The 15,248-nt window shown below is 38.5% G+C and overlaps 1 protein-coding gene across 2 annotated transcripts; it reads right to left on the bottom strand.

The window, feature by feature from the left end:
- Nucleotides 1–767: 767 nt before the first annotated feature.
- Nucleotides 768–14,444, bottom strand: bmp4 (bone morphogenetic protein 4). Of its 2 annotated transcripts, none has more exons than XM_069193276.1 (4): nucleotides 14,133–14,444; nucleotides 7,395–7,517; nucleotides 6,391–6,770; nucleotides 768–2,300 (listed from the first exon to the last, which is right to left on the bottom strand). In XM_069193276.1, the coding sequence occupies exons 3-4, from the start codon at nucleotides 6,761–6,763 to the stop codon at nucleotides 1,453–1,455; spliced, it is 1,221 nt and encodes a 406-aa protein (XP_069049377.1). In that variant the 5' UTR covers nucleotides 6,764–6,770; nucleotides 7,395–7,517; nucleotides 14,133–14,444; the 3' UTR covers nucleotides 768–1,452. The 2 variants fall into 2 exon arrangements, with proteins under 2 accessions (XP_069049377.1, XP_006632479.2); XM_006632416.3 differs by having other exon boundaries at nucleotides 6,406–6,770.
- Between the last annotated feature and the right edge of the window lie 804 nt (nucleotides 14,445–15,248).

Genomic DNA, 15,248 nt, shown 5'->3' with positions numbered 1-15,248 from the left:
GATCTCCTGATCTGTTATTAGGATACGCTTTCTCGGAATTGCAGAAAATGCATTTTAAACTATTCAGTTAAGCGGCGTCAATAAAGATACCTTTGCATACCGTTCCAGTTATCATGGCCTAGTTTATTTGTTGGCATTTATGGTGTTACTCCTGTTCAGCTTCTTGAGACACCCAGGTCTGTAGGTAAATCATTCCAGTCTAGAAGGTGAAATGTGAGACTGAGAGAAACCATTTTATTGTCAGGGGGTGGGATAGTAAAACCTAGAATTTCATTTAGGTACGGTAATCAACTCTTGTAACCAGAATCGCCACAGACCAAGGTCATGTCTCAGGGGGTTTACTATAACTTTGCATGGACAAATATTCTCTTAAAAACGTAAAAGGTGTCTATTTTCTCATTTATATAAAAGGACAAATTTATATAACAGTTTTCATCTAACCTCTGACTTGTGTTTGTCCTTTTGCATGTTGTTTTGTGTGATTTTACATTTTGTTTCTTCCCAGAACAGGTCTGAAACCGTTTTTAATGCTATTTAACACTGCCAAAAAGATGCAAATCACTGCCACGCTCAGAAAAATGCGCTGAAAATGTTTTTTGAGGTACAGTAGAAACATTTACCGCCAGCGTTTCAAACGCGTAGAATTGTTTTGTCCATTTTTGTTTCTGCTCTTCTTTCTGTAAGGACACACACTGCTTAATATTAACAGTCTGACAACTCTGCGAACAAACGAAAGACAATCACAAAGAACAAATAACAACTGCAGATGTGAAAAATCGGTGAGATTTTAAGTTACAGAAAAGTGTTACACATTACTGTTTCAAACTAAAAGTGTTCATTTTTTATCTCACTCTTCTATTACTTGAGTCTCCAGCAATGTAATTTACCTCACCAGGTTTGTGCTACAAGTTATTTCCGAGAGAAAAGGATTTAGAAAATGTGTATTATGTTTTCGGCTGGTATTCCCTGCTTTCTGGACATCTCACACTGTCCTGCTTTCTACGACAATAGAAAATGTGTGAACAGAAGTGTTTGCTCAGATCTGTTCCAAATGTAATAGTGGAAGGCACTTTTTATTATTTTTCTTCCATAGTGTATATAATATGAAAGCAATAAATATTACCAGTATATAAACTTATGAGCAAACATTTTTTTGTTATGCATTTTTCACTATTTTCTCAATTAAAAAGACCTTATACAATCTAATATACATTATAAAAAGTTGTACAGCTCTTTTTTTATTTATTAACGTTTAAAATAAGGACTCACTTTAATTTGTTTTTAATATGTAGTTATAAATATATATATTTGTCAAAATATATGATCATATTGTCAAGAAGCAAAAATGAGACAAACATACACCTCGACATAAAAGTTATAAATAAGGGTCCAAGTGAAGGATTTGGGGCATTAAGTCTGGGCAATTAGAGTTTTTTTCACCGCTGCTGTCCTTTAACGGCAGCCACAACCCTCTACCACCATCTCCTGGTAGTTTTTGAGGACCACCTTGTCGTGTTCGTCCAGGTACAGCATGGAAATGGCACTGAGCTCTGTGGGCACGCAGCAGGCCTTGGGGATCTTGGTGTTGACAGAGTTCACCAGCGTCTGCACGATGGCGTGATTGGTGGAGTTCAGGTGGTCTGACAGAGGAAACGGGCAATCCCCCTGGCAGTAAAACGCCTGGTATCCAGGCGGTGCCACTATCCAGTCATTCCAGCCCACGTCGCTGAAGTCCACGTACAGCGTGTGCCGCCTGCAGTTCCGGTTCTTCCGGCGGCCACGCGGCTTGGCGCTGCGCTTCGCCCGCCGGGTCAGGGGGTGGCCCTTGCCGTCGTGGCCGAAGGTGACCAGCAGGGGGCGCAGCTGGGCCCAGTCCTCGCCGGGGTCCCGGTGGAGGGAGCGGCTAACGCGCACATGGCGGCCCTGCTGCGTGGGGGTGTGGTTGAGGTGGAGGACTTCCACGGCCAGGCCGTGGTTGGGCAGTTTGTCCCGTGTCCAGCGCAGCACGGCCGGGCTGGCGTCGAAGCTCTCCCAGCGCGAGGCGTTGTGCCGCACGAGTCTGGTGTCCAGGAGCCGCGTGATGAGCTGCGTGGCCCGGGGGGGCTTGAGGACCTCGTAGACGTTAATCCGGTGGAGCCCCTCGGCCTCCCCGTGCTGGTCCGCGTTCTCCACCTGCTGCCGGTACAGCCGGAGCTCCGCTGAGGACAGCACCTCGTCCTCGGGGATGTTGCTGAGGTTGAAGAAGAAGCGGAGAGGAGTGTCCGAGTTCTCCTGCTCGCCTTCCACGCGCTCCAGGTGCTCTGGGAAAGAGGGAAAGGGACAAACCAGACATGAGTCCTTCTCAGAAGAATTCTTTCAGAGGCACCGAAGGTCGAAAAACATTACCTTCCTGTGTGTCTTGAGAACTATAATGAAACACGTACCATATGGACCGGCACCAGCTTTGACAGTACACACAATATGAACAGTGTTTATCTTAGTCCCAGGCAGGCATTAATTGAAGATACTTAAATGGAAAAAGATGCTGAATTACACAAATAGCACAGAGAATTACTAAATATAGACTTGCATGTCTAGCTTTTAAAATAAAAAAACCTGCTGTGATCCGAAAGAATTCCAGAGTCCAGATTGTTCACATCATGTTTCTGCATTTCATATAATTGTTTCTTGAACCAGAGTGTATTGTTAATTCAATCCTAATGTGGAAATCAAACAGACACTGGTGTCAATTTCAATAATCAAAACCACAGCAGATTGGAATTCCAATGCCTTTAAAGCTTATCTTCCACAATACAACCCAAGTGGGCAGGCTAAATCATTGAGTTTATCTCCTAATGGAACTGTGCTTTTGATTGCCATGTACAGTTTAATGGACAAACACCGGTTTTGATCAAGTCAGTGCACATTTTGTTTTTTGAAAGCAACCTCTTAATTTGAATACTGATGTTGCACTGGCAACGTTGTAAATTTACATGATCATTTTTAATTAAAAACACAGCACTGAATGGTAACATTATGACTTGTCCAATATTTCATGCTACAATCATTTAGGATTGACTACAAAAACTCAGCCATTATTTCACACATGTCTGCAGTGATTTAAGTCCATTACAGTATTTTGACATCCAAATGTATATGAATAAGTGTGAATGCTCTAATTTATTGTGTAGGGAACACATACAAATTATTTTAGATTACTTTTTAAAAATGCTGTCATGACAATGACTATTGTGACTATTTTTTGGAACAGTAGATTGAGTGGGTGGCACAGTTAGCTTTGCAGTTTACAGCACTGGGGCCCTGGGTTTGATTCCTAGGGTGCTATCTGTGTGGAGCTTGTATGTTCTCCTCATATTTGCATGGGTTTCCTGTGGGTTTACTGGCAAAAAATGGCCCTGGTTCGAGTGTGTGCATGTCTGTGTTTGCCCCGCAATGAACTGGCATCCCATCCAGAGTATATTCTGCCTTCTGTCCATTAGTTAAATAGTTAGGCTCCAGCGTCTCCGCAACTCTGTACTTGATAAAGCAGTACAGAAAATGGCTGGATAGATTTCTACTGATCATTTTTCACCAGCAAAGAAGAGTTTATTGCAAGAGTTCAAAGAGTTCAGCTTTTCCTATTTTTCACTGAGCAATGTCTCCTACAAACAAATGAGCTAAGTTTATTAAGCCTTCCAACGGGAATGAAACATATACAGCATTGTTTTGTGGGAGTATAATTTTGATTTACTAATTTGGCAATGCTACTGGCAAAATCAAAATAGCTAACTAGTTAGTTGCATTATCAAATGTTCCATTAATCCTTGCTCCAGACATGAGTAAATTCAATGGTATATTTTCACAAAATCCATCATGCCCTTTCTTGGTCTGTCAGTGTGCAGGGTCTCTGTGGCTTTTTGGCACATTTGTAGTTGTTCAAAGAATGTTGTGTCTACCATTTTTCTCATCAATCCACCCTCATTATTTCACACCCAAACTTAATCTCGGGCAGGTGGTTTTCATTATTAAAACCTTATGTTTTTGGTTTGGATCAGCAGTCTGTTGACTCTTAACATTTATCATTTTCATCGCAAATAATCATTACTGACTTAGATTAAGTGATTGTCAGTGGCAAAGAAATACGCATGCTATATGGATAAAGTCTGTTTTCACAATGGTTTCAATCTCTTGGGATTCATAGTGGCTTTTTACTTCCAGAATAATGATTCTGTTATTTCCAAGAAGTATGTTTACTTCTGGTATTGTAACAGTTTAGTGTGAAAATACAATTTCAGCGATTTTATTCCTTCTCAGGTTTTTTTCAATGCCTTTTGTTTTCTGTTTTATTCACGAATGTCTTTATCTTCTGTTGTTTCAAAAATGAAACAAAAGAAAAACTTTTTTTAATCTTTCCGGGCAGCTCTAGCATTTGACTGGTCTGCATTTCCACTGCCTTTCTATCTCCATTCTTATCAGCTGTATCAGGGAAACCATGAGTACAAGTCTTATCAATCACTTCCGTTCTTGGAAGTTCCTTTCTTAAAGGGAAACAAGTTAAACTCTCATTAATTCTCCTTATGAAAATACTCTTCCTTATACGGAAAGGTTCAATATTTTGTTCCCATGCACTTGTGCCTAAGCAATTTCATATAGCTAAATAGATGGGAGTTTCTCACTTTATATCAGATTCGTGAAAAATGTTATATTTTGATTAATTTATTGTGGCCATTACATACATTTCCTATATTCTATGGATATCTACAAGTGCTGGAAACAGAGCCATGTTTTCTGCCTGGAAATGTGAATAAGCTTGCACGCACTCTACAACTCATGAAGATATCTAGAGTGCAGAATAAAGCATAGAAAGTTCTGGCATTTTACTTAGTTGTTGCAAAGTTAAGGAGATACGAAATGTATGTTGCCATATTCCTTTTAAAACAACAGAATGCAAGGGTTGTCTCAAGTTTTTGTTGTGATCAACTGCAGTAATGGCTTGCCTGCGTCTCCACACACACTCTACACTATTCGATAATCCTCCATTTAAAGTAATGCATAGCACTGTCCTTCCCAGAGAACTGACATACAGTACTTTTTAATGTTGGCTAGCATTGAGGTTTCCCACTACTAACTTAGAGCAACTTGACTGTTTTTATTATGTCTGTATGTACAACAGCATCCCAGAGGAATGGCCTTTTGTTTACAAATCCATATTTTTTTGTAGTTTTCACATGAAATATTCCAGATTCCTAACACCTTACTACAAGCATTACTTTGTTTTTAATTTTTTTTGTGTCCAGTGACTATTCAGTATTGTAGACTGTTGGCAGGGAACAGTACTTAGCAGACTACAGTATGGTATTAAAATAATTACATAGTGAATGCGACTCTGAATCCCACTAAAGATCCCTACACTGGGAATAAAGGCGTCCTCTTGTAGAAGCCATTTTTTTTTCCTGTGGGGGTGGGGTAGCTCTTTGGTACTAAAATAATATCATAAGAAGGCAGGCTTTCCTTGAGCACAACATCAAACACGCACCAGCCTGTAAGATTACAATATGCTTTGGAGTACAATAAAATCTTGGTGAATACTGGTTGGTTTTAGAGCTAAAAAAAAAAACTTAGTTTAGAAAAATGGATAAGGGGATTTTGTTTCACTTTTTAAATTAAATTGACTTCGGAAATATCAATGTTACATTTTAATTAAATAAGATGACAGCCTAAGTGTGCCAGAAATTTTATTAATGCAGCAATTGTATTTTTTGCATGCAAATATAAATGTAAAATCTAAATATAAAAACAGAAAGAGATTGCTAAAGAATATTCTATTTTTCATTGCTATTTTCAAAATACATTTGTACAAGAAATATTTAATGCACTTTTGGTAGGAGTTTGTATTTCCTCAATTTTAACTTACTTATTAAGCAATAGTACTTATTTTATTGCATCCTAATATTGACCAACAGGCCATGAAGAACTAGAATGATTCTGTAATACAGCCAACATTAACAACAAAAAGTTCAAAACGAATACCCATATCAAATGGTTGTGCTAAAGTTTGAGAACTAATACAAAACTTCCCATTAATTAACATAAATCTGTTTCTTTGGGTGATTTTATTCCTCATAATTTGAATGCAGAATGCACTTGTTCTTCTCACTCCATTACATGATATGCTGATCATATTTTTCACTTGTCAGGAAGTTACTTTCAGTCCAAGAGAGGCCTGATGTTTCCCTGTCCTTTTGTTCCAGACAAGTTCTTAACTGAGACAATTGTTTTCTTAACGGGCCCAACTGAAACTGTTCAGGTGTTGATGTATTAAAGAGACCACAGCTTGCATCCCAAGTGGATCAGAGCTGCTCGCCTATCGTACTGGTTCAGATTTCACCTGTAGCTCGACTTGATACAGACCCGCTGCCTTGTTACCTTCGTGATGGAAGCTCCTCACTGTGTTGGCTCGACTGGCTGACCTCTCGGGGTACTCAAAGCTGGCATCAACAGCGCCGGCCTCCTCTGTCTCCCCGGACTGCAGGCGATAGAGGTCCAGCATGTACTGTGGCACCACTGCGGAGCGGCTGGGCCTGGGACGTTGGTGCAGCCCAAACATCTGCAGCAGCGTGGTCTCAAAGTCCCGCAACAATTCATGGCTTTGCCCAGAGCGACGGCCCTGCAGCTCGGACACTTTTTTCTTTCCTTCCTCCAGTATTAGACTAGCATGGTTGCTCTCTCCTAGTACGACTTGGCATAATAAAATGACCATCAGCATTCGATTACCAGGAATCATGATGTCTCTGGGTGAGGTCAAGAGAGAGAGGGGAGAGAAAGACACTGGTGCTCAGATTAAAACTCTCTAATCTTCCCTGAGGAAAAAAAAAACAGAACACAACAAAAAAAACACTTGTGGTTCCAGTACAGTCCTGATTCCCACTGAAAACATCTTTACTTGGCAATAATTACTTGGTCTAGCTTGTTTACAGTCAAATAGCCCATAATCAGATATCTCCTATCCTGTTAGCCTTTTTTGTCTAAGCTCGCAATCTTAGTAATTATCTTAGGCTGGATTCACAAAGAATAAACAGCTAAAAAAAACTGTTTGAATGGAATTTGAAGAACCACGTCTTTTCCTCCCTCCGCCTAGATGATTAGAAAAAAATAAAAGAGTAATGGCCTCAGGCAATGGGGTCAGACTAAACTTTAACTCAGTGAGGAATAGAAAGTGCAAAAGTCTGATTAAGGGAGACTAAATTCAACTAATCATGTAAGAAAATGCAGCTGATGGGGAATAGGAAATCTGGCAACTTATGGAAATTGTTTTCAATATATCTGTGAAGGTTTTGTATATATCTGCGAATACAACCATGTTTTTAGAGATAATGGATGGTATCATATACAATGAAATTATATCGTCTACTCACTGACAGAAAATAGAGCATGGGAAAACAGTCCATGTTTCTTGAGAGCCAATGTTGGACACGTTTCTTGAGGAAATGTTAAGTCGTGTTTGCAGGCTGCTTGAGAACGTCGTTGTGAACCTGTTCCTGAAATGAATAAGGGGAAAATGAGAGATTCAATGGTGGCGAAATGAAAATAATTTGGAAGGCAGAGAAAGATCAGTCAGTACTAGCGTTGGTGGGGTTGGTGATTGTACAGCAGACAATAAAACATACTGTGATATATTTTACATCTCTACCTCATTGATTCACTGAGGGGCACACTTACTGAACACGAACGTTGACTGAGCAAAGAAAATAGGTATGCCAGAGGAAAGAAGTAAACCAGACTGCTCTAATAACCCTCTTGAAGGTTTTCCTAGTATGTGTAGATTTACCTACACCAAAATTGTGAGCAAGACTGCCCTGTTGTTCTCACACCCGAAGAAGGCTCCATGGCCGAAACATTGTGTTTTCTTTCTTCTCTTTTCGGCATGGAATAAACCTATTACTTGTTCCTTTGCAGCATACGCATGCTGACGCAGCTACCCACCTGAACTATCTTGCCATACACATATTGGTATAAAACATGCAGTAGGTGAGTAGGCGTAGTTATGAGACTAGGTTCAAAAGAAACTTAAATATATATACCCATACAGTAAAAAGCACAGCTGGACATTGTTTCCATAGATACTTTAAAAAATGTAATTTTTTTATTGTGTTGTCTGTATTTTTGTAAATTTTAGTTAATGGAAAATACCACAGTGCAAAAACAATTTTTACATTCTTCATCAAAGTTCATCACAGTTTATCATTTTTCAAGAGAGCTTGTGGTGGTGCCTGGATAAATGTAAACCACATCAGTACAAAAAGAGTCCAAAAGGTAAAGAGAAACTTTATTACAAGAAAGATATGGTTTGTGATCGTATACATTTTGTATGTACTGCATGTATTTTGTACTGCATGTATTTTGTATGTATGTATGTGTGCAAATACCATTATTGGCCTTGATATTCTAATTATTGAATTGATATTCTAATTATTGAGCAATAAAAGCCATTTCTTTTATATCTACATTATGATATTGATGTCCAATAATTATACAGAAAATGTGGAATGTCTCACATAACATTCATAGGTAAATGTCTTGGTGCAAAGGAAACAATGCCTGAAACACATATCTAATTCACTGCAAGGCATGAATATAGTTACAGCTTTTCAGCTGAAAATCAGAGCAATTACTACTAAAAAAGTCATTGAACATTACATTGTGCTTCCAAATTCAAATGCTTCTCCCAACAGTTAAAGACAGTCAATGGTTTGTCATGGCACACTATGAGTTAATGAAGGAATCTGCAATTCAATGAAGAGCTTTTGGCAAGCTTCCCAAAGGCTTCATTAGAAAGCCAAATCAAACCATTGATCGCCCATTAAAATATACTCACCTAAAGGGTGCACACTCCCAGCAAGAAACACAATGACTTTACCCAGGGAAAGGCTTGGACATATGCAGATCAAATCTGTTGAATGTAAATATACAGCAAACATACCCATCTGAAAAGCTGCTGGGGAACTTCTAATGTTTGCATCGCATTAGACAGGAATGCATTTAAATTTGTGGAGCACATTGCCCACTGCCACTATGCCATCGACTGATTAAGATTCCTTCACCCAGACATTTCAAGAGAGTAATTACAGCTTTACTCATCTAAACACAAACAGGCTGGTCAAAGATCAGGATCCAAGATAAGACAAGTAGCATGTTCCAGATAGTATGTAAATCAATGGGACTGTGAGTGTCCCTTTAGGGTAGTTTTGTGTCGTTTAGCAGAAACATATTCACAATGTGGAAAGGTTCTAGGGTGCCAAAAGCAATGAAAATTATTTTTATCATCTGGAAGACCTGACATTTCTGAAAACCATATGTAGCCCAAGTATAAAATTATCATCCAGTCACACAAAAACGAACTTCATAAGGAATGACTAATGAGTAAATTCTGGTTTAAATATCCCCACTAGTTGGTGTTTAGACTAATTAACTATTTTAATTGGACTTATGAATCACACTATTAAAACCAAAAGCATTTGTTTAATTCAGGCTTAGGAACTGTAAAGAGCCAACAGCTGTTTTGAGTGGATATAAGTGCTCAAAACTACAGGTTGGTTCAGTCATTATCTGGGCCTCTCCTCTTGGATCTGGACCAAGACTTACAACACAAACACAGCACACATATTTACAGGAAAGAAATTGGATGTTCTTCATGTGTGGATTTTTACACAACCATGCAAAAACAATTACAAAAAATGCAGCAAACAATACCTTAAGCATTAGCAGACAAACTCAGGCCTCTTGCTTCCGATCATTATTATGTCATAAATCTACTTATTTTGCAACCACAGTTTCAGAAGTCAGTCTTTTTCTTGTAATATTTTGTATCCTAATGGTACAAAATGGGCACTTAAAAGCATATCAGTCTTACAAGCTGTCAATGCCAATATCAATACTTCTTCTGGGGAATACCAGGCAGAAACCTGATTAGGCCAAAAAGCTTTATTTAAAGCACATGCCAATCCTCTAAAGTATGTCAAATCACATTTCTTCTACTTTAGTCTCCACACAAAACTCTAGTTCCATAGGAATTAGCTGATTTGTACAGGTGGGGCAATGGCAACATCAGAAACAAAACTGCCAGCTTTTCTGGTCCCAGCAATCATGCATTTACCTCCAGCAAAACCTTATCTGGTGGGTGGTATAACAACAAGTATGAATGATGAACTGAAAACAGGTTCTGTTTTATCGCAATATACTACTCAAGATGAGAAGGATTCATGACCAAACTGTTTTCTTTAAAATTGAGGTTCAAATCCATGTAGCCTTGGATGCTATTAAAACACAACAGCTTGCTGCCTTTGGTTTGGCACAATTTCTTTGGCCTTCTCCTATTCTCCACACCACGCATGACTGTAGTTGTTTACCATTTAACCTAGGATAACATTGTTACAGTTTGTGTATCCTGCTATGATCCTCCTTTATTAAATGTATTGCCTCCTTTTGTACTCTATGGATTTGTGTACTGGGTGGTGCAGTTTTTTTACTGTCCTCTCACAAATTCCCCACATCCACTGAACCTTATGTAAACCTTACAGAATGCAATTCAAACTGCTTTATATCTCGGACATATGTAGAGCTGGATGGCGCAAATTTGTATAGACCAAAAGGATAGTCTTCCCCCCACAGTTTCACTAAGGATTTTTAATGGGATAAAACAACAACTCATGACCATGACATCAGATTTTTCCTGCATGGTAACAGGACTGACTAAAACTGTCTCCTTATAGTGTGAGCCCTGTGTATTATAATGAATTAAGATGAAAAGACTCCCTGTAAAACAAAGATATGAAATGTCAATGTGCACGCATTGCATTAGATAGGCTTCATGGTGACTTCCTAAGAGAATTGCTTCCTTTACATACAAATGGGACATCACTGGTGCATCTGATGTTCCCATTACTTGTGCATTGTTAGATGTCCTAGAAAAAGGATTTTGGTAATATGTGGTCTATCTATCCCATTAAGTACTTAGTATCTAATTGATCTGGCCAGCCAGCTATTTCTTGAACGAAGCTTCAGCAACATGCATGGTTAGATTGTTCCATAATTCCAAATGACAGAATCTGAATAATTACAATGACAGAATTTATGGTTTACGAGGGCAAACCTCCTAAAAAGATACATAAAACTAAATAATTTCAATTGGTACATTTTGTATTTTCAGTCTAGTTTAAATCTGATTTTGCATACCAAAACTGGTAACTAGTATACTTAGTTTCTGTTAGTACAGTGGAAATATTCAAGCATGAAAAGTTCAGAACTTTTTCAAAGCAAAAAAAAAATCCTATTGTTTAAAATAGGATTAGATCAAAGAAAATCTTTTACATACAAAGGCTCGGTTAACAAGTGCAAGGCTTTATATTTCAATATCTCAAAAGCACAGAGGAGGGTGTGATAAAAAGTGAAGAAACTGAACAAAAAACATCCTTTAGATGTACATTTTGTTTTAATTACCGTATGGGACTGACCCATTAATAGAAACGGGAACAAATGATTTATTAAGCAAAAGCCATTCAAAACACTAATAATACGAACATGTATGAGGTACCAGCTCTTCCCTCAATTGCCGATTCCTACTGAGAGTATCATTCACACTTTTTAGTGTTAAATAGCAAACTGTGGGACTGTTTCTTTGCATTCCAATTCAGCTAATCGTTTCTTAAATCTAAGATATGAGTGCGGTAAAATGTTAATTCTTCTAATATAAACCTCCCTATAACCATGAAGCTACATTATGATATATACAATCATGCATACACTTCACTTAGGTAATATTTGTCAATTTAAAAGAAAAGCAAGTGAGGTGTCAGAACTCCACCCCCATCTCCCCAACCCCCAACCTAACCATTTTCTTAATTATATTTAGCTTTTTTTACAGTCTGAAACAGCCAATGCGTTGTGGTTATTTTATAGTTAACCAACGGAGGTATTGATTAACACAGCACAAACGAACGCAGGTTAACTGGGCAATCACAACAAATATCTGAACTGCAGCGAGCCACGTAGTTTCACTATTCCTCAGGAAACGAAAGGTTTTATAACACGCAAGTATCAGAATATCAAACCTCTCACTGCCGGGTCTGCCTTAAACGCAGTTATCTTCGCTTCATGGTGTATTGTAGATATAGATAGATTGCTATTTATTTGATCACAAAAGCGTTATATTGACCTTTCAGCGCGTTTTCCTTTCCAAATTTCTAAAACAAAGCCAGCATTAATTCGTTGTCAAGTATAAATAACTTAAATCGATCAACAAACTAAACAACGGTTTTGCGGATTTAACAATATGACACTGTTTTTTAATTTCCTGTGATAGATGTATGCCATTTCCTACGCATTTCACATGTGTGGCGAATAATAATAGACCGAACAAAACATTTTGGTTTGGCAATGTCAAACACTGCAGTTGATTTATATTGATTATATTTATATTGTTTCTCCGCTCCCGGCACTTTCTTCTGATATGTGTAACCGCTTAAGCTCCAATTTTAAAATCTGCTAGTCACTCATTTCTTCTTTTTTTTGTTTTTAACATCCGAGCACTGACATTTAAAACAGAGCACAACAGTCTGTTTATACTTAACAGGGAGGCCAACTTCGTAAATTAAGAACAGAAACCTTTCCTTTGCACAACCATCTGAATGCCAGAATGACCCTCCCCGAATATACTTGAAATCAATAAACTACCCGCTGGTTTCTGTTTTACTGTTAAATAATTGGGAGAAAATGGAGAGAATGTATGTGTAAAATAATGTAAAATGGGCCTATTTCATACCTCATTATATAACATCAATTTGCACAGAGCGCAACCCCGGCAGCTGAGCGGCGCACACTCTTACACACGGGCTTAAAGAGGTATGATTGTTTTAATTTAAGGTCAAAACAATTGTTTGTACAACCCTCCTTTAGCTACGGTACATTTCTTTGATTTTCAGATTACAATAATATTCCTGTAGCTCATGTTCAGACTACGTTAGCACATATATATATATATTTTAGATTATGTTTCCTGCGGGAAAAGATAAATATGAGCCCCCCCCCCCCCAACACGCTTGTATTTCTGATTAGTTTTTGAAAACAAGTAGGAAATAAAAGTGAGGCAAAATTCTCGGATTTAAACGTTCTGCATCATCGAGCCCAAAGGCTGGTGTGAGCAAAAGTAAAGAAAAAAAAGATATGGGTGCACACTTGGACAGCATATTAAACGCAGCCTTGACATTTTGATTGGCACTGCGTTAGACTAGACAGGTTTAAAACAACATACAGACCACACGGGAGCTTTAATTTGTCTGAGACCCGTGTAAAATAGATTAAACCATTCTGAGCCGCGCTTAAGACCTGCAACGCGCTGCGTGTCTTTTGGGACAGAACAATTAAGTGATTACACGTAGCTAAATCAATAACTGTACTAGGCAGGTGTTCATTATCGGTCCCCGACGCTCCGCATTGTAACCCGGGCCAGCTTCTTCAAACCCCTCTTCACCGCTATCAACAATGATGATCACCTTAACGGAAACCGTGTCAGTTTTGAACAGGCTATAGTGTAGCAGTTCAAGAATCGTGTGAGTGTTAATCTTTTTCGGAACAGAAAAAAAGGAGGAAAACGATATAAACTCAAACTCCATCTGGGTACAGCTTTGAAATGTCGTCAGTTTTTGTTCCGTTTTCTGGACCTTGTTCTATGTTAACGAGCATATTTCTCTATAGTTTGACTTTCTAATGCAGACAATAAAAGCTTTATTTCATGCAAACCAATTCTTTTTACACATGAAACAAAACGTAATGACATGTTCATTAACCAGCATCGTTAATTTCGTTAACAATAAAGCTATTAAAACATATCATGTAAGACACAAAACTAAAATATTTTAGATAAATGAACACATACTACATTGCTTTAAATTTAACTTAAACGTCAGAGAACAAAAATGATCTGACTAAAAGTTTTCTAGAAACATTTCATATTTAAGAAAATGCCTGCCCGTCACAGTACTTCTTCAAGGTTTTAATAGCGGATCATCCGTATCCACTGGTTTTGGCAAAGCCATAATTCTTTAAAATGATTTCTCGCAAGCCAGCCTTATCACAAAACTTGGGAAACTCGCTCTTACCATCAGTACAGGTCCAGGTGTTACTCGCAGATTTAAAGTAAAGATGACTAAAGAATGGACTGGGAAAAAGTTCCAGGAAAAAATAACGAAAGTCCAGAAAAGAAAAAAAAATCAAGCACCAAGGACGAAACCTATTGGAAAGTACGACGATACCATCAAATGACACACGTTAATTCCGTTAAATCTCCCAAAAGCACACTGAGAGGCTCGTCCTGGAGGCCAGTCAGGCGAAGCCTCTACGGAGATGAAGATCTCTTCTGCCGAGCAGCTTTAAACCAGAGCACCGCGCGCAGGCAACTTGAGAACTGCTCTCGCATCGCATGCTGCTCGCAGTTTTTATGTGTCCGCCCAGTTTAGCTTCCCAGCCTCCTCCTCCATCGCACTTCTCTACTTAAAACACCTAAGATAGCTCTCCCCGCAGTTCCTGACAGCGGGCAATAAGGATCACAATTTACAATTGAAGATTAAACCCCCCCAAAAACTGTAGTGTTTAATATATCTTTAAGGACGTTCAAGAAAGCCTGTTTTACGGCGTCTTCAGAATCCCTTTTTATCTTGTGCTTTTTCCTGCCGGTTGGGAAGAGTACAAAGAAACACTTAACAACTAAAGTTACTTAGCGATGTTACGGGATTTTTAAATTTTCACATCAGCATTAAACCCATTTATTTTCTGTGGAGATCTCACGGGACCGCGCAAAGCCCGGAGAAGCTTGACGCCTCTCCTTCCACCGGTCTCCTCAGTATGCTTGGAGACGGTCAGGTTGGTGTTCATGCTATACCTACTGGGTGGGTGCACAATATTTGTTTGTAGCTCTGTAGATATGCATTAATTTATTCCCACTTAAAAATAGTAAATCCATCATTACCAGTCCATATGTCCTTATATGTTAATGACTTTCATTATAAAGAGGAAAGGTCTCAGGCTTCTTTATTGTGTGACTAAGGAACCTTTATCTCTAGGATACAGGGACAAAACATTATTTTTTTACTAATTAGTCACAATTCACATCCTTCCCAGCTCCTCAGCAGGTGTTGGGTTAAAAGGTTTTTTAAAGTCTTCAGGATCCTGTCCTCCAATACCTGATTTCTGAAAAAATAAATAACTCTAGAAGGAAC

This window comes from Lepisosteus oculatus, chromosome 8 (assembly GCF_040954835.1).
Source record: "Lepisosteus oculatus isolate fLepOcu1 chromosome 8, fLepOcu1.hap2, whole genome shotgun sequence".
Classification (NCBI taxonomy): domain Eukaryota; kingdom Metazoa; phylum Chordata; class Actinopteri; order Semionotiformes; family Lepisosteidae; genus Lepisosteus; species Lepisosteus oculatus.
This window is presented reverse-complemented; position numbering and strand designations above follow the sequence as displayed.